Raw genomic sequence first — 19,633 nt, 5'->3', positions numbered from 1 at the left:
GGGTGGGATGGGTGTGATGAGAAGCAGTTGACGTTCAGAGCTGAGAGTCGAGAGAGAGAGGGAGAGAGGGAGAGAGACGCGGCAGCTTCGCAAAGGGTTGAAAGATATTTTTCTCTTGATCGTTCGTTGTTAGTTAATAATCCATCATGATGGTTAAAAGTAAATTACTTCGGCTCGTGGGTCTCTGTATTCATAAGAATCGATATTCAGGAAAAAGAAAAGTCGAAAGATAATCGCTAGATATAAAAAAAGAAAAAAAAGAGGAAAAAAACAAAAAGAAAAAAAAAAGAGGAAAAAAAAAAAAAGAAAAAAAAAAAAAAAAAAAAAAAAAAAAAAAAAAAAAGAAAAAAAAAAAGAGAAAAAAAAAAAGAGAAAAAAAAGAGAAAAGAGTTCCGCAGCATGACCCAGTATTGAGTCGAACTCGTAGGGTGCGCTCAGATCTGGTGTCAGTCCTGCGAAATCTCTCCGGGTGCGTTGGTCGTAGCAGTATGCAGAGCGTCCTCTCATACCACTACGCCACCCAACCCTGGAGGCGTCCCTCGTGAGAGTTGTTCTCGAACTCGACCGTTAAGTTATATCCCCGGGAGCAACTCCACACCCACAGGGGCGCCCACACAGGCGACCACCCCAACCCTATACCTTGACCAGTCCAGCAGCAGGTCGCTGCATCACTTTCCAAAAGTAAACAACATTTTTGATTGATAACTCACAACACTCTCCATACAAACTAACCTTACACCGCTCATACTAAAAGCAGCAAGCTCCAACGCCCCTTCAAAACACCCCAATAGGATACACCCCCGGAATATTCCCCGTATCCGGCCTGATCACCGGCACACTCTCATACGCCCTCGCCTCCACCGTCCCATTAGCAAACGGCGGCATCCTCCTCACAGGAAACTTCTCAGCAATATGATTCGCCATATTCAACAGCAACCCCTCCGCAAACGGCCTCCCCAGTATCTCCATCCCTATCGGCACACCAATCGGCGCGTCCTCCGACGGAGGCGAGAAGCCCGCCGGTACGTGAACCACCGGCCGCCCAGTCAACGCGGCAAGAATCCCATTCCTCCCGCTCTGGGACGGGGAGCCAATCTTGACGACGAGGTTTTTCTGTTGGGGATAGATCAACGCGTCGAGGTTGTTCCTGACAAAGGTTGCGTCCAATGCTTGGGTGAGGTCCTGGATTTTGCGGAGGGAGTCGAGATAGGCTGTGCTAGCGGTGGAGGAGACAAGGGAGGATCGAATCATGCCCGACTGGCTCGGGATGACGAGGAATCTGCCGCTGTTGTACAGCTCGGCGAAGCTGTCTGGGCGAGGGGAGCCGCCGAGTCGAGGCCGGGCGAGGTAGGCGTCGAGGACCTCCCTGAACTCGTAGATTTGGACGTCGAGGGCTGCAAGGGTGACAGTGTTGTAGATGGATTCGGTGATGTTGACAACTGTGGCACCGGCTCCTTTCAGCTTTTCCACCATGTCAGCCATGACATCGTTGACCGGAGTCGTCTCGGCAGAGGCGGTATGGTTCAAGAAGCCGTCTAGAAAACCGAACCGTCGACCCGTCAGACTGCCACCATACAACGAGGCTGAATAGTCCCTGCCCCGCACCTCTGGCGGGACCAAGGCCGTGACGTTATCATTGGGGTCAAATCCCACACTTGCCATAACAGTCAGCGCAACAGCCAGATCCTTCGGATTGCGGGCAATCGCGCCAACAGTGTCCTGTGTGAAGCTGACGGGGATCACTCCGGCACGAGAAATCAGGCCCCTCGTAGGGCGAAAACTAAACAACGAGCCCGCATTGGCAGGACTTCTCAGCGAGTTTACCGTGTCAGTCCCCGTGCCAAAGATGGCGAAGTTGGAGGCCACCGCTGCTCCAGCCCCCCCACTGCTTCCTCCTGGCGTCCGAGTCTTGTCGTACGGGTTGACGGTCTGGCCGCCCAGAGACGAGACGGTCAAGCCCTCAAGAGCCATTTCGTGGAGGTTTGCCTTGCCGAGAATGACAGCACCGGCGTTTCTCAGAGCTGTGACGGTCGGGGCATCCTCCAACGGCTTGCTGTTGGCAAGGTCAAGGCAAGCCCCCGTTGTGTTCGTCCCAACAGCATCGTAGTTATCCTTGAGCACCACTGGGATGCAAAAAAGCGAGCCCGTGACGTTGCCGGCGGCAATCCGCTCGTCCAGCTTGCTCGCGATCGACAACGCCTCTGGGTTCAGCGAGATGATGGCATTGACAGTTGGGTTGAACTCCTCGACACGCGCGATGAACGCCGAGACAATCTCTCTGCAGGTAGTGATCTGGGTGAACAAGGCATTGTGCACACTGTCGATACTAGCTTCTCGGACATCAAACGCATTGCTGAGCGCCCATGCAGGAGACTCAGAAAGCCAAGCAAAGGCTACGAGTTGGATCAGAAGATGGTTCATGACTCGTGATATGGAACAGGCTGCCATCTTGGAAGGTGTAAGATGTTGTATTCTATGATTCTAACGTGTAACCAAGGACTACGACTGACCTTTGTGGCTGAACCTGCCCGTCCAAAATGTTGCTTCTTAGGCTTGCGATATGCGGTGGCTGTCCGTCCAGGTGTGTAAGCGCCCCGCAGTGATCCAGAGTCACTCATCAATCGGATCAAGATGTGATTCCGATGATGGGAGCTGTGGTGATACGCCTCGGTGTGGGGGACGCGTCGAATGGGGGAGCTCGTAAGATCCGCTGTGTCATCGTGGCCGTACAGAAAGAGCCGAAGGAATATGTGATGTGAACATGAGCCTCAACAAAGGCATCGTATCAGTCTCAATGCCCATTCGGTCTCTCTTCCCGATGAAGCTAGCGTGGTGTGGAGTGGTGGTTCGTCTTTGGCCAACCAGCAGTCTTGGACGGTAGTAGTGTGATGTCTGGTTGGGGAGTGCATTATGTGAGCTTCGACAAGGCGGAAGAACACCGCCGACGGGACTCGAACCTATTTCTCGACTGTTGGTCAGTTTTCATGTGGTGCCAGCTGGGATCGAACCCCTAACGTACCCGCAGTCTTCAGCTTAGGAGGCTGACGAGTTACCATTTCCCCGCGAGGGCTGCACGCAGACCACTTTTTTGTTGCCTTGGTGGCGGGTGCTAGAGTCTAAGTACCGTGTTGAGTCTATGGAACGTGGTACCTGGCGGAAACGACGACACTTGGTCAGGTGTAAGGCACGGCTGGCTGGTTGGGATGGGGAAGAGCGTGGAGAGTGTACATTATCTGTAAAATGGATAATGGGGCGCTGAGAGGCTTCCCGGTGTCCAAATTCTGGTGTTTGGGAATGGATAGGGGGGCATGTATGGCAGAACCTAATCTTTTCTCCGCAGGTGTCAACTTGGAACCTCACCTGTCGTTTTCTCATGATTTTAAAGGGTAAAAAGAAAAAAGAAAAAGAAAAAGAAAAAGAAAAAAGAAAAAGAAAAAGAAAACAGTGGCCTTGCCCACTGTCACAAGACAAAGTTTTAGCTAAGGGATGGGGGGCTGGAAAGCCTCGAGCGGGTGGCATTTTGGAAGCCCTGAAGAGAGCCACGCAAAGAGAGGGAGAGAGAAAACCCTTGTTGTTTCCTCATGTTTAGGCACAGTCCAAATGTCATACAAGATGTCTATGGTCAACATGTTCACGTGAGAATAGATACAACGAAACCTCACCTCTTCCGCTCGGCCAACTAAAGCTCACTCTTCTCCACCTTCGACGAGGTCTTGGTCTTGACCTTCACCGACCCAGGTGGCGTCCTCAACCCGAACAACACCAGAGCACTCACCACCGCAATGCCCGTCGCACCGAGGGTGTAGGCTGTGCCTCTCCCGGCCCACCAGTACACACTGGTGAACAAAATTGGCCCCAGGCCCCTTCCGAGCTGGCCCCAACTTCTCATAACACCCAGCTTCCTGCCGCGTTCATCCTCGCTCGCCTCGAAACTGCTCAGGGCGTTCAGGCCAGAAACAACAGTAGCCGAAGTGGTAGCGAGGCATGTGGCAGCCAGATATAGACCACCGACGGTGGTGATGCGACCGAGCATGGCAAAGGCAGCAAGGCAAGCCAACACGCCAGTCTTGACCGAGAGGAGCGGTGGAAGACGGCGAGTGACACCTCCCTGGAGGAGAGAGGCAACAAGACCAACATAGCCAAGCAGGCGACCATTACTGGCCGAGGAATATCCAAACAGATCATACGTCATGAAGGGCAGAGAGAATTCCATGCCGGAGAAGAACAGCAAGAAAGTGAAGTGGATAAAGTTGAGGAGAAAGTGAGAGTTGGTTCTCCGAATCGGCTTGGCCTCCGACTTGGTGCTCTTCTTGTCTGTGCCGGTCAACTTGGGGAGGGTCTCGGGAAGAGAGAACCAGAGGTAGACGGTCTCGGTAACGATGAGGAAAAGCGAGAACGAGGCAGCAGTAGCGAAAGGGTTGGCTGCCACGGTGGGAACCGTAGAGAGGTAAGCACCCAGGGCCGGACCGAAGGTAAAGGCAATGGAGAAGCATGCGCCGATGAGGGCCATGGTGGAGCCGCGGGAGGTGTCATCGGAGATGTCGGTTGCAATGGCGGTAGCAATCTGGATGTTGCCTTCGGAGAGACCGCCTACAACTCGGGAGGCGAGGAAGGTTCGGAAGTCGACAGCAACAACCCAAAGAAGGACAGAGAGAATGTTGCCTGCCATGCTGGCGAGAAGAGCAGTGCGCCGGCCATGGCGATCAGATAGGTGACCAATGATGGGGGAGGCAAAAGCTTGGAGAAGACTAAAGGGTACACAACGTCAACACAGGAGAACACATATGCCAGCAAAAAAGCGGGTTGCATACGAGAACAAGCTTCCCAGAGCCCCGCCCAGCAGCACAATATCATATCGGGACTCAATCGGACGCGCAAAGGCGGCCTTGTACGCATTGAGGTAGCCCAGCACGCCGGAAAGCAGAGTCTTGGATGCCGGGGCGGAAGCATCGAGCGGCGCCTCAGCGTTGCGGTAGAACTCGAGCAGTTTCGGGAACAGGGGCAGGATGAAGGTAAATGAGAGCTGCCGGCAAGTAAGAGAGAGCTGTCAGTATGCGTACAAGTGCCCGGCACCCCCAAGACCCAAGACACAAGACAAAATAAAATGTCATGCTTACCAAGTCCAACAGCAGGGAAACAAAGATGACCCTCAAAACCCTTTTCCGGGTCGCGGCATCTACGGCTGGTGCCATGTCCCTGAACCCGCGGGGGCAGGCCTTCTCGCTGTGTTTGTGTATCTGCTTACGTTGCCAGATGCTGGTGTCGCAAGGTGACGGGCGGCGGTGATGATGTAGGGAGCGTATGAATAAGCAGGTCTGTGTAATCGTACAATCTCGCCCTGCACAGTTAATGATAGTGTAGAAGGGCAACAGAACATTCCAAGTTACCGGGAAACCCGGGCGCATCAAATCAACAGCTCTGCCAACGTGGAAACCAAAATGTGGCCGAATTGTCGCAGCATCAAGCTGTCTCAGTCAATGGCGCGGAGCATAGCATCCATCAGCCACAGCGCCCCGCCGGCCCTTTGGAGCCTTCAGCCACATTGATCTTCAGCAGGGTGGGCCCCGGTGAGTAAGCCAGCCACGGGCGAAGAGGACATGGCAGACAACTTCTTCTCATCCCCATCTTTTGTCTTCTCTCAGCCACGTCAGTTCGGTATCCGGTCTCTGGCCTCAAGCATACGCCGAAAAGACGCCAGAAGCCCCTGTATCACAGAGGTGTTCTTAGGCTTCCGCTGTGCCACCTGGCCGTCGAAACTGGTGGCCCTCATGGTTGTGCCACCCAGATAGATGATGTCTTGATCGACCGAATGCTGAGCCCATGTCGTCCAATGGTCCCGTCATTCCCATTTGGCTGAATGGAGAATTCATGAAGAAGCTCGCCTCCACGCCTCTTACGAGGAGAAGGACAACTGTGTTTTACCACGCGCCGCCGCCAGCCAACGAACGGTCGACTGTGCCTGATCAGACTTGTGCCGTCGTCTCCCCTCCTTCCTCTCCGGGTGTTGGTGTGCCTGCTCTGTCTGCACAGCGTGGTGGTGGTGTGTTTTGCCTTGGCTGACGAATGTGATGCATCCATGGTTGTCTGGCAGATTCCCCGCTCCTAGACCGGATGCCGTCCCAACTCCCACTGGACAGCACTGCCGACTGCGGTGAACCACTTCCCCCAGACTTTGGGCAGGCTGATGACGGGCTCAAGCAGACCATAATCCACGGCGTTGTGTCGTGGTCAACCCGGTCGGCCGTGTTGATATCAATGTCTCTGCTCTCAGACCACTGCCGATGTCGTTGTGTCAACCTCCGGCAGCCATGGGAAGCCAGGGCAGTTGCTTCCGAGGGGGGCGGGAGGGAAGAGGTTGGAAAACAAGCTCAGCTCAAGCCATCCGCCGTGAGCTTAGGTTGTGCTCAAATGCAGGGGCACACTGCTGTGCCCTCCACCAACGCTGGCCCCAGAGCAACCAATGCAGGCACCGATTGTCGACTGGACGATCGGGGGTCACATCGTTTGGGAGGCGGGAGGCCCTCCATGGCTTCGTCCGTCGCGTCGTCCGGCACCTCTACTCACCAGCTGACGCAAGGGCCGAAAGACGCCACTCAGGGGTACTGTTCTTCCCTCTTTGTTTTTCCCCCCTCCAGGACAGGCTGCTCTGCATGTCTCTCTCCGTCATGCAGTCGGGTTTTCTTGTCTGTTGGGGCCATGGATCAGCTTAATATGGAAGTTGATTGCCAGGCACACCTTATATTCTTTAGCCGCCAAGCTCCCACATGCAAAGGGTACCTTGTTGGCCTTGTTTATCTCACCAAACCCGGTGGCATACATGATGTACACCACACTACACAGCAAGTTCGTGCGAAACCTGTTCCTCCCCCTCCCCCCCTGAGAGATCTGCGCTTTCGAATTGGACAGACTTGGTGATGGAGGGACGGTCCCGATCGTCGCCCCTTGTTGCTTGCTGTTGTCTGCCGTGCTGCAGTTGCTGATTCTCCCAGCCCCTGAGCACCCCACCAGGAGTTCCCTCGCACGAGTATTTTAGAGGGCATCCCCTCTTCTGATTATGCCTTTCTGCTTTCTCTGTTCCTAACCCTCAGTGCCTACGGTACCATTCACTCGTTCCTGTCTCTCGTTCTTCAACAGAGGTATCTACCATCACAATGAGGACCACAGTCGCCACCCTTCTCACTCTGGCTGCCCATGTGGCGGCCCACGGAGATGAATATCACGACGAGGCACCTTCCTTCTCTCTCGGTAGCCCCGTTGACAACCCGTTCGTGGGCAAGTGGACCACCAGCACCGTCTGGGCGACCACCACCCGCACCATCACCTCTTGCCCACCAGTCAACCCCGACTGCCCGGCTCACTCGACGGTTCTCACCACTGTTACCATTCCTGTCAGCACAACCATCTGCCCCGTGACGGAGACCGAGGCTCCTCCCCCTCCTCCACCTCCCACGACCGTGGTGCCCCCTCCTCCTCCACCTCCCCCGTCGACAGTCACGGCCACCACGCCCACACACGCCCCTCCTCCCCCCCCTCCTCCCCCGCCCCCGCCTCCTCCGGTGACCGAGACCCCGGCCCCTCCCCCGCCGCCTCCTCCGGTCACCGAAACCCCAGCTCCTCCCCCTCCTCCTCCTCCCCCGGTCACCACCCCGGCCCCTCCTCCTCCTACCACCATCGGAACCATCATCCCGCCTCCTATCACAACCACAACCGGAAGGCCAGTTACCGCCGGAGCTGCAACCATGCAGAAGGCAGGCGGAGCCCTGGCTGTCATCGCCGTCGCCGCTGCCCTCCTTTAAGCAAAGCAAAATCACCTCTTCGGCTTTGATATGAAAAGGCTCATGGATTAATGACTGGGATTTTCCACGGGGTTGGATTGATAGCAAAAGCAAAACTTCATAGATTTGAGACATGTTTTTTCTTTCTGAATGCGTAGTTTCTCGAGATATCTTGAGAGGAGAAGGGAAGGGAAAAAAAAATCATGAGAACAGTAATACTTTTAGTATTTTGCACACAGTTTACTTTGGTTTAATTATTGGTGATGCTGTTGCCCAATGCCCCTTGACCCATCTATGCTAGGTATGTATTGTGTCCACATCGCAAGAGAATGCCAAAAAGAATGTTTCCACAAAACATATCAACCTCATCTCTTTCTTCTCCCAAGATGCACGCTATACAATACCTCAACCCCCCTCCCCCGACAAACCCAAGCTACAATCAACAGCTACACAAAACAAAATCAGACCGAGACAAACCTCACCTCCCAGCCCTCTCGTCGCAGACATGGAGCATGGAAGATGCCAGTAAACACCCCCCCCCGCCTCCAAACCGCCCCAGAGTCGCGTCCGCCCCTGACAGCAACATGCACCACACCTTTCTCTGCCATTCTGCCGTTCGGCAGCCTTTGGCTGACAGGACGACAAACCGCCACCTTTGGACACCCACCCACCGTTTTTACCCGCCGTCCAACCCGCCCAATGTATGCCCGGCGGCACATTGACCATTCGGCAATGCAACCCTCCAATGTGATCCAAGCCCGCCCGTTGGCGTCACTCTCATCCAAACATTCGGTCCGCCGTGGTCGACAGAGTGACAAGCGAGAGGCGGCATGGAAGGTGGGCAGTGCGGTGATATCGAGTCGCTTAGTATGACGCAGGTCAAAAAGTTCGTATCGAGGGGAGGAGATAAATTGCCCAGCCCTGGGGCCGTTTTTGGTCGAAGGGTTCAGAAGTAGGTCGGTGGCTCCTGCTTGTCGGGTTGATCGATGGTATCGACCCGAAGGCTTGGTGTGTCCTGTGTAGCTGGCGAGGAGCTTGCGGGGTGAGGCGGCAAGTGTGGCATGGCGTCTCTCTAAATCAACGTTAGCGATGCTCTCGGCATGCCCTAAAGTTGGAATGTAAACAACACATACCAATATGCGCATTATGTGTTTGAAGCCCATCTGCTCACATTCCCACGTTCTTCTGTACGCTCCCTCAGGCACCCCCTGTCCCCGCCAACCTCCTCACAACCTCCTCCGCCTTCACCGTCCCCGCCAGCCCCAACCCCCCAAGCAACTCCCTCCCCGCCTCCCTGTCCCTCCCATTCTCCCCCACCACCACCAACTTTTCCACCTCTCCATCATCCCCAATCACCAACCTCCCCGTCCTCCCGTCCCCCCACTCAACGCTCACATGCCTAACCTCCGCATCCGCCGGACTGATATCCACCAGTCCACTCTTATCCCCACCATCCCCTCCCCTACCTAACCCAGCAGCCTTCCTCAAATCGGCCACTGTCCCCAACCTGGCATGATACCTCACCACCTCTCTCCTCACTCCCCTGGCAAATTTTCCCAGATCCTGCTTCCTCCTTGTATCATCCTTATCCGGCGAGGGGAGATATCTCGCTGCTAACCCAGACAGGGGGATACAGCTTGGCACAGTATGTCTGTGCACCCTGAGCCATTTCCTCTGCGGCCCTGGGAGGGATGAGGAAGACGCCCAGGGGCGGTTGAAAAGGACATAGTACGGCCTGAGAAATTTAGCTCTCGAAACAACTTCTATCCTCAGACCGAGGATGGAGCCAGCGTCGACGGCGTTGGGGTCGGGGTCCTGAGCGCGAAAGAGGGTGAGGGTTGCGCAGGTGCGGTAGAGGGTTTGGAGGTGATGGGATTGGTGGAGGGAGGATTGGGAGGTGAGGTTTGGGTCGGATGACAGGAGGGCGAGGGTGGAGGGGCTGGTGAGGAGGGTGGAGGCTTGGAGGGCGAGGGCGGATTTGAGGGCTTTGACTGGGCGCAGTTAGTGACGTGGTAACGGGAGAATGGGGGAAGAAGTTACTTTTGGATTGAAGGGCGGATATCTCATCGTCGAGGGTTGGAGGTTGAGGTGAGGTTCGTAGTGGGGAGGACATGGTGATGGTGATGGGTGATGGGTGAGTGAGAGGATGAGTGAGACGCGTGTTGGTGTCGCGTAGATATTGATCGGAAGCAGAAGCTGAAGAGGACGACATAAGGGATATCAGTCACAAGAGGACTAGAGCTGCTGTAAAAGCGAGATTCAATGATGGAGAATCCTTGTTGATTTTCCGCGGATATTTGTTCAGTCAAAACACTCATGTCACCAAGGATGCCTGGCAACGCCCGCCCCGCCATGGGCTTCCAGAACTTCAGAAGTTTTGGCTGCCGGACGCTAAACCAAACCGGCTAGCGCCCTTCAACTGCCAACTGAACCTGAACAGGGCAGTTGGGGAATGCAGCTGCAGCAGGAAGTCGGTGAGAGCGGGGTTTGAAACTTGGCAGTCAAGCCACAGCTAGCTCCCCCGCGATCTGCCGGAAACAGTTAGGCTCTACCGCCTTCAGGGGGTCGCCTCCAGGCTCCGGGCCCCCGGGCCCAGCGCAACGTGGCTTGGCTTGATTTTGGTCCTTGTTGGAGCGCCAGGGGGGCGTTGAGAAAGAGGCCAGTTTTGTAAAGAGGCCGTTGGAGCAACGACAACCTCGGTGCCTCATTGTCAACTTCGTCTCTCGTTAACCGTTTCCAAGCAAGAGGCTAGACCTCAGTATTTCCATCCCTCGATTTCGATCTTGCTGTCCCATGAGCCCTTCTGCTCTGCGCGCGTCCTGTCATTGAATCTACACATAACCCACACCAGTCGCTTCCCGACTTTCTGCGCCATCCGCAAAGAATATCACAAGTCTCGAACAGACCCCCCGAATACCATACACACTACACGTACATATGGGTGCCAAAGCCCGGCGCGCCAAATCGCCGACGACTCGAAGCGGCTCCCCCGGGTCAGGCAAGGCGGAGACCTCCTCCACGATGAACACAACCGAAGTGATGCGTCGCAACATCCCCCAAGCCCAAGACTCCTCCTCCGAAGCCGCCGCCGCCAGCCTGATGGCCCGCGAATCCTTCTCCCTCGACAACGACCCGTCGCCGAAAGACCGCGACGGGAGCAGCCATGGCTTCTTTGATCTGCCGAGACAAGACAGGAGGAACTTTGGTCTCCTCGTCCTCCTGTACTTCCTCCAGGGCATCCCCCTCGGCCTGGCCACCGGCTCCGTCCCGTTCCTCCTCAAGAACCACATGTCCTACGGCGAAATCGGCATCTTCAGCTTGGCCTCCTACCCCTATTCCCTCAAGCTCTTCTGGTCCCCCGTCGTCGACGCAGTCTGGTCCCCCAAGGTCGGCCGCCGCAAGTCATGGATCCTCCCCATCCAGCTCCTCTCAGGCATCGGCATGCTCTGGCTCGGCTCTGAAGTGGAAGCCCTCATGGCAACAACAGGCAAACCCGGCGGCCCAACAGTCTGGGGCTTTACAGGATGGTGGTTCTTCCTCGTCCTGATGTGTGCGACTCAAGACATCGCCGTCGACGGCTGGGCCCTCACCCTCCTTTCCCCAGCCAACATCTCCTACGCCTCCACCGCCCAAACCGTCGGCCTGACCGCCGGCCAGTTCATGTCCTACACCGTCTTCCTGGCTTTCAACTCGCCTGACTTTGCCAACCGCTGGATCCGCCCCATCCCCCTCGACCACGGAGTCATGTCTCTCGGAGGCTACCTAACCTTCTGGGGCTGGTCCTACATCCTCGTCACCCTAGGCCTCTTCCTCTTCAAACGAGAAGAGCGCACGAAGAACGAAGACGGCATATTCGACGTCTACTCCTCCATGTGGAAGATCCTCAACCTGAAAAACATTCAGACCATCATTGTCGTCCACCTCATTGCCAAAATCGGCTTCCAGGCCAACGACGCCGTCACCTCCCTCAAGCTCTTGGACAAGGGGTTCGGCACAAGCAACATGGCCCTCACCGTCCTCATCGACTTCCCCTTTGAGATCGGCCTCGGATACTACGCAGGGAAGTGGTCCCAGCAGTTCACCCCCATGCGCCTCTGGTCCTGGGGCTTCGCCGGCCGTCTCGTCGCCGCCCTCGTGGCACAGTTCACCGTCTCGATGTTTCCCGCCTCTGGCACCGTCACCCCGACTTACCTCCTCATGGTCATCCTCCAACACGTCTTTTCCACATTCACAAACACAATCATGTTCGTCGCCGTCTCGGCCTTCCACGCCAGGATTGCCGACCCGACCATTGGCGGCACGTACATGACACTGCTGGCAACGGTCTGCAACCTGGGCGGGACCTTTCCCAGGTTCTTCATCCTCAGGCTGGTAGATTACTTCACCAGCGCCACTTGTCTGCCGAATAACCTGGACAACTTGACCGCTGCCCAGCGGGAGAAAATTGCCTTGGCGGGTGCGCCCCTGATCAAGGAGCCGTTCTCGTGTGCTGTTCAGGCGGACAAGGAGACGTGTCTGGCCGGAGGGGGGATATGCGAGATGCAGAGGGATGGGTACCATGTTGTCAACATTTTGTGCGTCGCAATAGGCGTCGTCACGTTTGTGCTGTACATCAGACCCAAGGTCTTGCAGCTGCAGGCCCTGCCGTTGAGGGCTTGGAGGTTGGCTTCAGGGTCGCCAGTAAAACACTGAGCAGAGGTGAATTGTTGTTCACGTGTAAAAAAAGAAAAGAAAAGAAAAAGAAAATGATGCTAGTTTCAATTTCTCAAATGAGACTTTGTGCTCACTACCGCCCACCCAAATCCGGAGAACTTTGTCCAAGCAGAAAATACAGGAAATGTCATCTTGATAATCGACCTTGCCATGCTATGAACCTGAGTATGAAAATAGTACACTAATCAAGTGCAAGATGCCACCAAGGTTGTTAATATCTACCTCCCATGTTGATGATGCCGAGGCGCATCAACCAGCCTTGGTGGAAGTCCTGTCGGTGGGAGGGCCAGAAACGCCTTCTTCTCATCACCAAATCACAGATCGCACCACAAGAGACCAGGCAGATCACTGAAAACAGTTAGTTCTCTTTGTTGGTTAAGCATATCGCAACAGCTATGCTAAGGTATCATCCCATCCCAAGTTGTCGGTCATATGAGCAGAAATTTCCAGGTAAACTTCCGAACCCATCCGACAAACCTCCCAAGATTATTACCCCAGGCAAAATCAATCAAAAAAAAAAAAAAAAAAAAAAAAAAAAAAAAAGAACAAATGTGAAGTCATCCCTGATTTACCAACCAGAATCCTTCTCGGCGGTCGGCCGGGCAACCGGAGCAGCATCACCAGCGCCCCAGGGGTCGTCACCGCCATCACCACCATCGTTGGCATCACCGCCAAAGTTGTCCGCAGCGTTTTCGGTCTCATCGAAGTCTGAATCAGCTTCGAATCGGAGATGGGCGACATCCTCCGGGATGTAGCCAGCCAAGAAATCCGGGATCTCCTGGCCGGTCTCGAGAAGGGTACGGGTAAGCACGGAGGCAATGGGCTCATCGCGCTCGGTGAAGAAAGACGAGGCCATGCCACGATGGCCGATTCGACCAGTGCGACCTGGAAATGGTTAGCAACATGCAAGATGCTCAGAATCACGGTTGTCAGCATACCGATGCGATGAGTGTACTCCTCAATGCCACCGTAGTCCATCGAGGGGAGATCGTAATTGATGACGTGCATGACATTGCGCACGTCGATGCCACGAGCAGTGACACCAGTGGTGATCAGAATGGGAGCCAACCCGCTGCGGAAACCACGCAATGCAGCCTCACGCTCCTTTTGGGTGCGGTCGGCGTGCATCGATGTGCATGGAAACTTCAAATTGTAGAGGAAGTCATCCAACTCGTCAGCAGTCCGCTTGCTGTTGACGAAAATGATGGTGCGAGTGGGAGGCAAAGACTCCAAAAGATCGATGAGAGCCGACTTCTTATTGAAAGGAGCCGTCTCATAAACCACCTGCTTGATGTTCCGGTGGGTGCTACCGGCACGACCGACGCGCAGACGGACATGAGTCTCGGCCAGATGGTTCTTGGCCAAGTCCCGGAATTGCTTGGGGAAAGTGGCCGAGAACAACATGTATCTCACATTCCCCTCCTCGATCTCTGTTCATGAGTTAAGACACATAATCCTGTTTCCAACTCGTTGGATGGGAAGCAACTCACCGCCACCAGACATGATCGTGTCGAAGTCACCCTTCCAGTCATCGTGAAGCATCTCATCGGCCTCGTCAAGGACCATGTAACGAACACGGCGGAGGGTCAAGAGTCTGGTATCGTCCATGAAGTCGATCAGACGACCCGGAGACGCAATGAGAACGTCGCAGCCCTTTTGGAGCTGGGCGCGCTGCTCACTGGAAGGACCGCCACCGTAAATGACGCAAGGGCGAAGCATGGTGCGGTAGCAAAACTTCCGGGCTTCGGTGAAGACTTGAACAGCCAGCTCACGGCTGGGGCAGACGATGACAACGAGGGGCTCAGCGCGGACAGCCTGGTCGACACCCTCGCGGAAGGCGGCGGGATTGGGACGCGTAGCGGCCAACTTCTTGGCCTTGCCCATCAACTGATTCAGGATGGGAATCAGATAGGCGGCAGTCTTGCCGGAACCTGTACAAGACGGTCAGTCAATCTGTCTTCAGAAACAGAGTAAGAGGATAGTTACCCGTCTGGGCGACAGCGACCACGTCATAGCCCATCTTGATGGCAGGCAGGCAGTAACGCTGAATGGGAGTCGGGGTCTCATAACCAGCAAGCTTAACGTTGTTCAGCATAGCAGGATGGAGGCCAGCGGTCTCAAAGCTGGCAATGGGGTCGACGCGAGCAGGGCCCTCCTGGTAGACCTCGAGTTCAGCAATGCTACATGAAAGTCAGCTTGGCGATGTGAGAGGTCAGGAAAGAGTCGAAAAAACTTACTTGGAAAAGTCGACGCCCTGCTTCTTGCGAGTCTCGGGCTCGCCGAAAAGCTGGATCTCGAGAGCAGGATGCTCAGGGCCAACATCACCAATCTCGCCGTCGAACTCGTAGACGACAGCATTGTGCTCCCAGTCATGGTGACCCTCATCACCAAACTCGTTGTAGTTGTAAGGGACCTGCTGGGTCCACTGAGAGCCGGCCTCACTGTAGACCTTTTTTGCGGGCTTGGGCTTGGGCTTGGGCTTGGTCTCGCCGTCACCATTAAGGTCGGGGACGGCGGCGGCAAGATCGCCCGTGGCGAAGGAGTCGACAACCTCGTTGGAGGTCGTCTGGTCGTTCTTGTTGTCCCAATCAGACATGACGATGGCGATTGAGAATGGTAGGTCGACGAGGTTCTGACAAAACAATTAGAGAAGGACAGGCATTGAAGGTGAGGACCAAAGAAAGGTCTTCAAAGAGAGTGAGGGTGGGAGAAGAAGAGATAGGGATGAGAAAGGAGAGGAGAGAGCGGGGAAATATTTGAATGTGGAAGGCAGACAACAGTGGGAGGCAGACAACAGTGGGAGGCAGACAACAGTGGGAGGCAGACAACAGTGGGAGGCAGACAACAGTGGGAGGCAGTCAGGCCGGGAGCGAAAAGGGTAATAGGTAGGGCAGAGGGCAGAAGGGCGAAGAACCTAAGTCCTATGTGGAAGAAGATGGGCAGTGGGAAGGTGAAAGGACAGAAAGGCAACAAGGAATGCAGGCGATCAAGGTGCTTGAGGCTGGTTTGAGGGGAAGGAACGCCTCTTATATGACGTGTATGGGGAGGTTACCCTGTGGTGTTGAGGAAGGAACGAAAGGACCGACCATCCTGGGTGAAGTGGAATAGGTTTGAAGGTGCGGGAAACGGGGGCTAACCCCGGCAGCAGCGACACGTCGTTCCTGCCGGGCTTCCCAAGGACAAGGACAAGAATATGACTGACCCTGGCGTGACTAAAAGTCGTTGGCACTGGTCGAGGGCGTTAAAGGGCAGTGCGGTCTCTGGAGGGATGACGTCCTCGGCGTTGTTGCCAACAGAAGACTGACGGACTGGCTGTGGTGAGGAAGAGGAAGGGAGAGGACAGGGTGAGGAGAGGAAAGCTGCTGTGGTGGTGAGAATGAGATGTACTTACTGTGGTTTGACAGTCTTGTCTGATAGATACTGGAGAAGTGGTGGTGTGAAGTTCTGTCTTTAAACAGGCCTGTCGGAGGATGGTGGTTGTGTGGTGAAGGAAGAAAGATCTGGGGGAGGGCAACGTGACCGGGAATTTATACCCAGACAGTTGAGAAATGCCGGCAACAGCAGTGATGGCCGGCTTATAGTGACCGTAGCTCTCTGAGAAGGAACCGGCACGTTCCGGACAGGTTCGGATTTTTTATGTGCCTTTATTACGGGACTCTATGACGGGGCCGGCAGCAGATTAGGGCTTGATGGGGTGGTTGTTGAAGACCGGCGTTTGGCGCTGAAGATTCGCTGTTTGGGGCCGGAACTCAATAGAACAAGGACAACGACGGCGACGTTGGTGATGTGTACCTGCTCCGGCTGGGTCCGCTTCCAAGTCTCGGCAGCAATGGTGCTTAGTCACGGCAGCATTTGGAGATTCTAATCTTCTTTATTGTGGCCTGAGCCGGAATCTGGTGGTATTCTATGGTGGCCAACAGATTTGTCATACACCCCTCGTTTGGGCTTGAGGATATGCAATCAAGGGATGGGAACGGATAGGCTCAGGGGTCTCAGGAGTTGTGCGTTGCGATGGAGCTCTAGGTATGTTTCCTATGTTGCTGCAAAGATGTTTTGGTTCATAACGACAGGCAGCACCTCAGAACATGGCTCGCGGGTTGTCTCGCATCGAAACGAATGCTTGTCACACCACTAACTGCATTGTTCATCCAAACTGTACAGTTCCCAGTCAACAGAACCCGCTGCTGTCCATGCCCCATGGAAGGCACATAACCTGTTCTATGGCACGGGAAAGCAGAGGACCGGCCAGCCGCAGCCTGCAGCGATAAAGAGGCGGGAGGTGAGGTAGAAAGAAAGCAGACACGCATCTGGTTGAAAGTGCCAGAAGAAACAACAGCCCTGATATAAAGTGACTTAGCAGCGAAAGCCCAAGCAAACAAAAAAAAAAAGTAGGGTCGCCGCTTAGATCCCATACCGTACTCCGTAAGTCAAAAGGAATCCGAAAACATCAAAGAACAAACTCCACAAAATGCTAATTTTCAGATCCAGATTCAGGACCATCAAACCCGCCATTCAAGGCTCTCCCCAGCGCAGCTGCAGCCCTCCCAACCGTTCCCCCCTCCTTCCTGGCACCCTCCATACCAGTCGCGATGGTGGCTCTCCATCTGGCATCGAAAACACGCTGCCGCGACCCACGATCGAGGTACATTTCGTTTTCCTCGTCTCGTGGTATCCCGAAAAGGTTGAGATATGCAAAGGGATTCGGTGTGGTTGGCAGGCGATATATGTTGTCCCAGTAAGCCGCAGATTGGACAGGAATCGGAGCTTCAGGCTTGAAGCCGACTTCGAGAAACCTGGCGAGAGCTTGGATTTGTCTCGCCTGAGCTTCCGGGCCCTTCTTAGTGCCCAGAGTGGCTTTGGATGCCGTCGTCCAGCCTTTGCTGGTCATGGCTGAGCCAACACTGGGATTCCACCCGAGCATGGAGCTGAAGCTGTTGATTGTTTTCAACCAGCCCCCTGAACAAGAAACCACTTCATCCCCTGCCACATCGAGAAGCCAATCCAGGACGTTGAGCGTGTCTGTGCGAATATCTGGTGAAAGATGGGTCATGCCCCCGCGGATGTACATGAGAATCTTCTCCACATGCGCCCCAACCTCTGATGGCGGCAATGCTCGGAACAGCTTCAGAAGCTGGGCGCGTACCGACGTTGACGCATCTGATAACAGCGGAAGCAGCTTGCTCAGGACTCCTGACGTCCCAACTGGATTGTTTGGCGGGGTTGATGATATTTGGTTGGTGATGTAGGCGACGGCTTCGCGCCGTTGGGTATCAGACTTCGCCGAGATACACAGTGATAGATTCTGCTTGAATTGTTCGGCCGAGTCTATGCCGTCCGATGTGAGGGCTCCCTGATTGATGTGAATCGCTACGGTGTATTAGCACATGCATAGTAGATCTGGGAATGTGGAGAGATGTACATTTTGATTTGAAGCTGGTGTCTGTGAAATTGGCCGCCTTCGCCTTTTCCCTTCCCACTTTCAACTTGGCTTTCTAGGATGCATCAATCAGTTGTGTGTTTCTGGGACTGAAACGACTTGCGATATCGTACATTGAAGTCCCTCTTCTTCTCCCTTTTCTTTCTCATACTCGAACCCATCTTGACGTCTTAAGGTGATGACGACCCTCAGAATTCTCAATATATCAAGTGGCTGGCGCAAACAGCGACGATGTCGATGTGAACGTTGGGATAAGGTAGGGTCGACTGGAAATTTTAGCGGTGAAGCCGGGCAGAATGGTCCGCCCTTCGTTGACAAGCTGTCGCCAATGTGGGGGGGCCCACTCCCAGCTGGAGCACAGACCCTTTCCGCAGGCAGGGGGTGTGTGGGGCCAAGACCACAGTGGGTCGTCCTGGGGTTGATCGCTGAGAGCTGGCATTTGATGATATGGAGAAGCTTCGGATTCACTCCACAGTATTCAGATTCAAAGCAAACAAGGAACTAGAAGAGCGCTCGGCAGCTTCATGGATACACTCATTTTATCTTGATCTGATTTCATGAAACATAACTCTACGCGCAAGACAAGCACTCTGTGTCTCACCGCTCCCCGTCACGACATTGCTCCGTCATGAAAACAATGGCAGACAACTCGGAAATGGTATGTTGCGTTGCCCAGCCACTTGATGGCATCCAAGATGGCGACCTTTTACCAATCTGACAGAGGACTGGATAGACGGATTTTGAGTACATCAGCAAGAACTTTGACCGTTTACTGGGCAAACCGGGTGTCAAGGCAATTCTAGTCCTTGACCGCGAGACGGGCAATGTGTTGAAGACAGGCGGAAACACGGATTTATTCCGCAAGGAGAGCTCCGAATCTTCAAAGCCATCGATTTCCAATGATGCACCAAGCGACGGAGCGGCCGAACCTTCAACTGCTGATGGGGAGGGCGTGGTCGAGCTTGCAACCCTTGTTTGGAACTATGTCGACGTAACAGAACAGTTCGTGCAAGACCTGAATAAGGAGGTGGGTTTTGAGATGCTGTTGGGATTTTGCGCTTGAAGCTGATGTTTCTGTAGGATACAGCTCGACTGCAAAGGCTGCGTACCGCCACTCAAGAACTTGTCATCATCACGGACCCCAAGTTCATACTGGCTGTCGCTCATGACAAGCCAAATAGCGGCTGAACAATGAGGAAGCGGGCGAGGAGGGCTGGCTGGTTAGCATCCGGCAGTCTGAACATGAATACGGTTCATTCAAACATGGCAGCAGGAGTTGAGGTTATTGGCGTTTACTGAAAACTTGAAATGATACCCCGAGATTACCCTCCCATGAGGCGGCTGATAATACGTTAAAACTCCCACCGCGGTGACGAACAATCTTAGCAGTTGTGTCAAAGTTAGTACGACACCGCTCAATTCGGACAAAACCGACGGAATCACCCGTATGCTATTCCTGCTCACCCATTCAACGAGAGAGAATCGACGGTGAACCCAAGGGCTACGGATCAAAACCAGCAAATCAGATGTCGCCGTTGACACGTGTAAGTTCCAGGCTTGGTTCAGTCAGCCACGACGAAACGCACTAGACCTCGCCTGAGGTCATTCCTGGAATATCAAAAGCTGGTACTAGGGTTTCGAGCTCTCAAACAATGCGCATAACACCCGCGATCCTTGATCCTAATACACCGTGTACAATGTTATCTTG

At 54.5% G+C, this 19,633-nt stretch overlaps 8 protein-coding genes across 8 annotated transcripts; 3 read left to right on the top strand and 5 right to left on the bottom strand.

The window, feature by feature from the left end:
* Positions 1–672: 672 nt before the first annotated feature.
* On the bottom strand, positions 673–2,686 carry QC761_119880 (uncharacterized protein). The gene is made up of 2 exons (XM_062875270.1): positions 2,511–2,686; positions 673–2,448 (listed from the first exon to the last, which is right to left on the bottom strand). Exons 1-2 carry the CDS (start codon positions 2,616–2,618, stop codon positions 775–777), a joined length of 1,782 nt encoding a protein of 593 aa, XP_062738515.1. The 5' UTR covers positions 2,619–2,686; the 3' UTR covers positions 673–774.
* Positions 2,687–3,554: 868 nt separating this feature from the next.
* QC761_119870 (uncharacterized protein) lies at positions 3,555–5,383 on the bottom strand. Its single transcript, XM_062875269.1, has 3 exons — positions 5,118–5,383; positions 4,812–5,023; positions 3,555–4,748 (listed from the first exon to the last, which is right to left on the bottom strand). Exons 1-3 carry the CDS (start codon positions 5,190–5,192, stop codon positions 3,680–3,682), a joined length of 1,356 nt encoding a protein of 451 aa, XP_062738514.1. The 5' UTR covers positions 5,193–5,383; the 3' UTR covers positions 3,555–3,679.
* Positions 5,384–5,659: 276 nt separating this feature from the next.
* On the top strand, positions 5,660–7,796 carry QC761_119860 (uncharacterized protein; the record flags this gene model as incomplete). The annotated part of the gene is made up of 2 exons (XM_062875268.1): positions 5,660–6,843; positions 7,157–7,796. The coding sequence occupies exons 1-2, from the start codon at positions 6,818–6,820 to the stop codon at positions 7,794–7,796; spliced, it is 666 nt and encodes a 221-aa protein (XP_062738513.1). The 5' UTR covers positions 5,660–6,817.
* Positions 7,797–8,533: 737 nt separating this feature from the next.
* QC761_119850 (uncharacterized protein) lies at positions 8,534–10,217 on the bottom strand. Its single transcript, XM_062875267.1, has 2 exons — positions 9,816–10,217; positions 8,534–9,733 (listed from the first exon to the last, which is right to left on the bottom strand). The coding sequence occupies exons 1-2, from the start codon at positions 9,985–9,987 to the stop codon at positions 8,973–8,975; spliced, it is 933 nt and encodes a 310-aa protein (XP_062738512.1). The 5' UTR covers positions 9,988–10,217; the 3' UTR covers positions 8,534–8,972.
* Positions 10,218–10,377: 160 nt separating this feature from the next.
* QC761_119840 (uncharacterized protein) lies at positions 10,378–12,467 on the top strand (the record flags this gene model as incomplete). Its single annotated transcript, XM_062875266.1, has 1 exon — positions 10,378–12,467. Exon 1 carries the CDS (start codon positions 10,713–10,715, stop codon positions 12,465–12,467), a length of 1,755 nt encoding a protein of 584 aa, XP_062738511.1. The 5' UTR covers positions 10,378–10,712.
* Positions 12,468–12,819: 352 nt separating this feature from the next.
* On the bottom strand, positions 12,820–16,192 carry QC761_119830 (uncharacterized protein). Its single transcript, XM_062875265.1, has 7 exons — positions 15,880–16,192; positions 14,726–15,120; positions 14,475–14,668; positions 13,979–14,419; positions 13,427–13,918; positions 13,021–13,373; positions 12,820–12,998 (listed from the first exon to the last, which is right to left on the bottom strand). Exons 2-6 carry the CDS (start codon positions 15,082–15,084, stop codon positions 13,057–13,059), a joined length of 1,803 nt encoding a protein of 600 aa, XP_062738510.1. The 5' UTR covers positions 15,085–15,120; positions 15,880–16,192; the 3' UTR covers positions 12,820–12,998; positions 13,021–13,056.
* Positions 16,193–16,490: 298 nt separating this feature from the next.
* IPI1 (rRNA processing protein) lies at positions 16,491–18,353 on the bottom strand. Its single transcript, XM_062875264.1, has 3 exons — positions 18,039–18,353; positions 17,908–17,980; positions 16,491–17,855 (listed from the first exon to the last, which is right to left on the bottom strand). The coding sequence occupies exons 1-3, from the start codon at positions 18,084–18,086 to the stop codon at positions 16,960–16,962; spliced, it is 1,017 nt and encodes a 338-aa protein (XP_062738509.1). The 5' UTR covers positions 18,087–18,353; the 3' UTR covers positions 16,491–16,959.
* A 24-nt stretch (positions 18,354–18,377) lies between these two features.
* On the top strand, positions 18,378–19,302 carry QC761_119810 (uncharacterized protein). Its single transcript, XM_062875263.1, has 3 exons — positions 18,378–18,583; positions 18,659–18,952; positions 19,006–19,302. Exons 1-3 carry the CDS (start codon positions 18,554–18,556, stop codon positions 19,111–19,113), a joined length of 432 nt encoding a protein of 143 aa, XP_062738508.1. The 5' UTR covers positions 18,378–18,553; the 3' UTR covers positions 19,114–19,302.
* The last annotated feature ends 331 nt before the right edge of the window (positions 19,303–19,633 follow it).

This window comes from Podospora bellae-mahoneyi, assembly GCF_035222275.1.
Source record: "Podospora bellae-mahoneyi strain CBS 112042 chromosome 1 map unlocalized CBS112042p_1, whole genome shotgun sequence".
Taxonomy (NCBI): Eukaryota; Fungi; Ascomycota; class Sordariomycetes; order Sordariales; family Podosporaceae; genus Podospora; species Podospora bellae-mahoneyi.
This window is presented reverse-complemented; position numbering and strand designations above follow the sequence as displayed.

Excerpts from the sequence above, each read along its gene's own strand:
- QC761_119880 (XM_062875270.1), bottom strand. The coding sequence starts at position 2,618 with ATGAGTGACTCTGGATCACTGCGGGGCGCTTACACACCTGGACGGACA. Across the intron at positions 2,449-2,510 it reads GGGCAGGTTCAGCCACAAAG|ATGGCAGCCTGTTCCATATC; the intron begins GTCAGTCGTAGT and ends ACACCTTCCAAG.
- QC761_119830 (XM_062875265.1), bottom strand. The coding sequence starts at position 15,084 with ATGTCTGATTGGGACAACAAGAACGACCAGACGACCTCCAACGAGGTT. Across the intron at positions 14,669-14,725 it reads CAGGGCGTCGACTTTTCCAA|CATTGCTGAACTCGAGGTCT; the intron begins GTAAGTTTTTTC and ends ACTTTCATGTAG. Across the intron at positions 13,374-13,426 it reads GGAGTACACTCATCGCATCG|GTCGCACTGGTCGAATCGGC; the intron begins GTATGCTGACAA and ends AACCATTTCCAG.
- QC761_119810 (XM_062875263.1), top strand. The coding sequence starts at position 18,554 with ATGAAAACAATGGCAGACAACTCGGAAATG. Across the intron at positions 18,584-18,658 it reads TGGCAGACAACTCGGAAATG|ACGGATTTTGAGTACATCAG; the intron begins GTATGTTGCGTT and ends AGGACTGGATAG. Across the intron at positions 18,953-19,005 it reads TGCAAGACCTGAATAAGGAG|GATACAGCTCGACTGCAAAG; the intron begins GTGGGTTTTGAG and ends ATGTTTCTGTAG.
- QC761_119850 (XM_062875267.1), bottom strand. The coding sequence starts at position 9,987 with ATGTCGTCCTCTTCAGCTTCTGCTTCCGATCAATATCTACGCGACACC. Across the intron at positions 9,734-9,815 it reads ATCCGCCCTTCAATCCAAAA|CCTCCACCCTCCTCACCAGC; the intron begins GTAACTTCTTCC and ends TCGCCCTCCAAG.
- QC761_119870 (XM_062875269.1), bottom strand. The coding sequence starts at position 5,192 with ATGGCACCAGCCGTAGATGCCGCGACCCGGAAAAGGGTTTTGAGGGTC. Across the intron at positions 5,024-5,117 it reads TTTCCCTGCTGTTGGACTTG|CTCTCATTTACCTTCATCCT; the intron begins GTAAGCATGACA and ends ACTTGCCGGCAG. Across the intron at positions 4,749-4,811 it reads GCTCTGGGAAGCTTGTTCTC|TCTTCTCCAAGCTTTTGCCT; the intron begins GTATGCAACCCG and ends TGTACCCTTTAG.
- IPI1 (XM_062875264.1), bottom strand. The coding sequence starts at position 18,086 with ATGGGTTCGAGTATGAGAAAGAAAAGGGAGAAGAAGAGGGACTTCAAT. Across the intron at positions 17,981-18,038 it reads AGAAGAAGAGGGACTTCAAT|AAAGCCAAGTTGAAAGTGGG; the intron begins GTACGATATCGC and ends GATGCATCCTAG. Across the intron at positions 17,856-17,907 it reads CACCAGCTTCAAATCAAAAT|CGATTCACATCAATCAGGGA; the intron begins GTACATCTCTCC and ends AATACACCGTAG.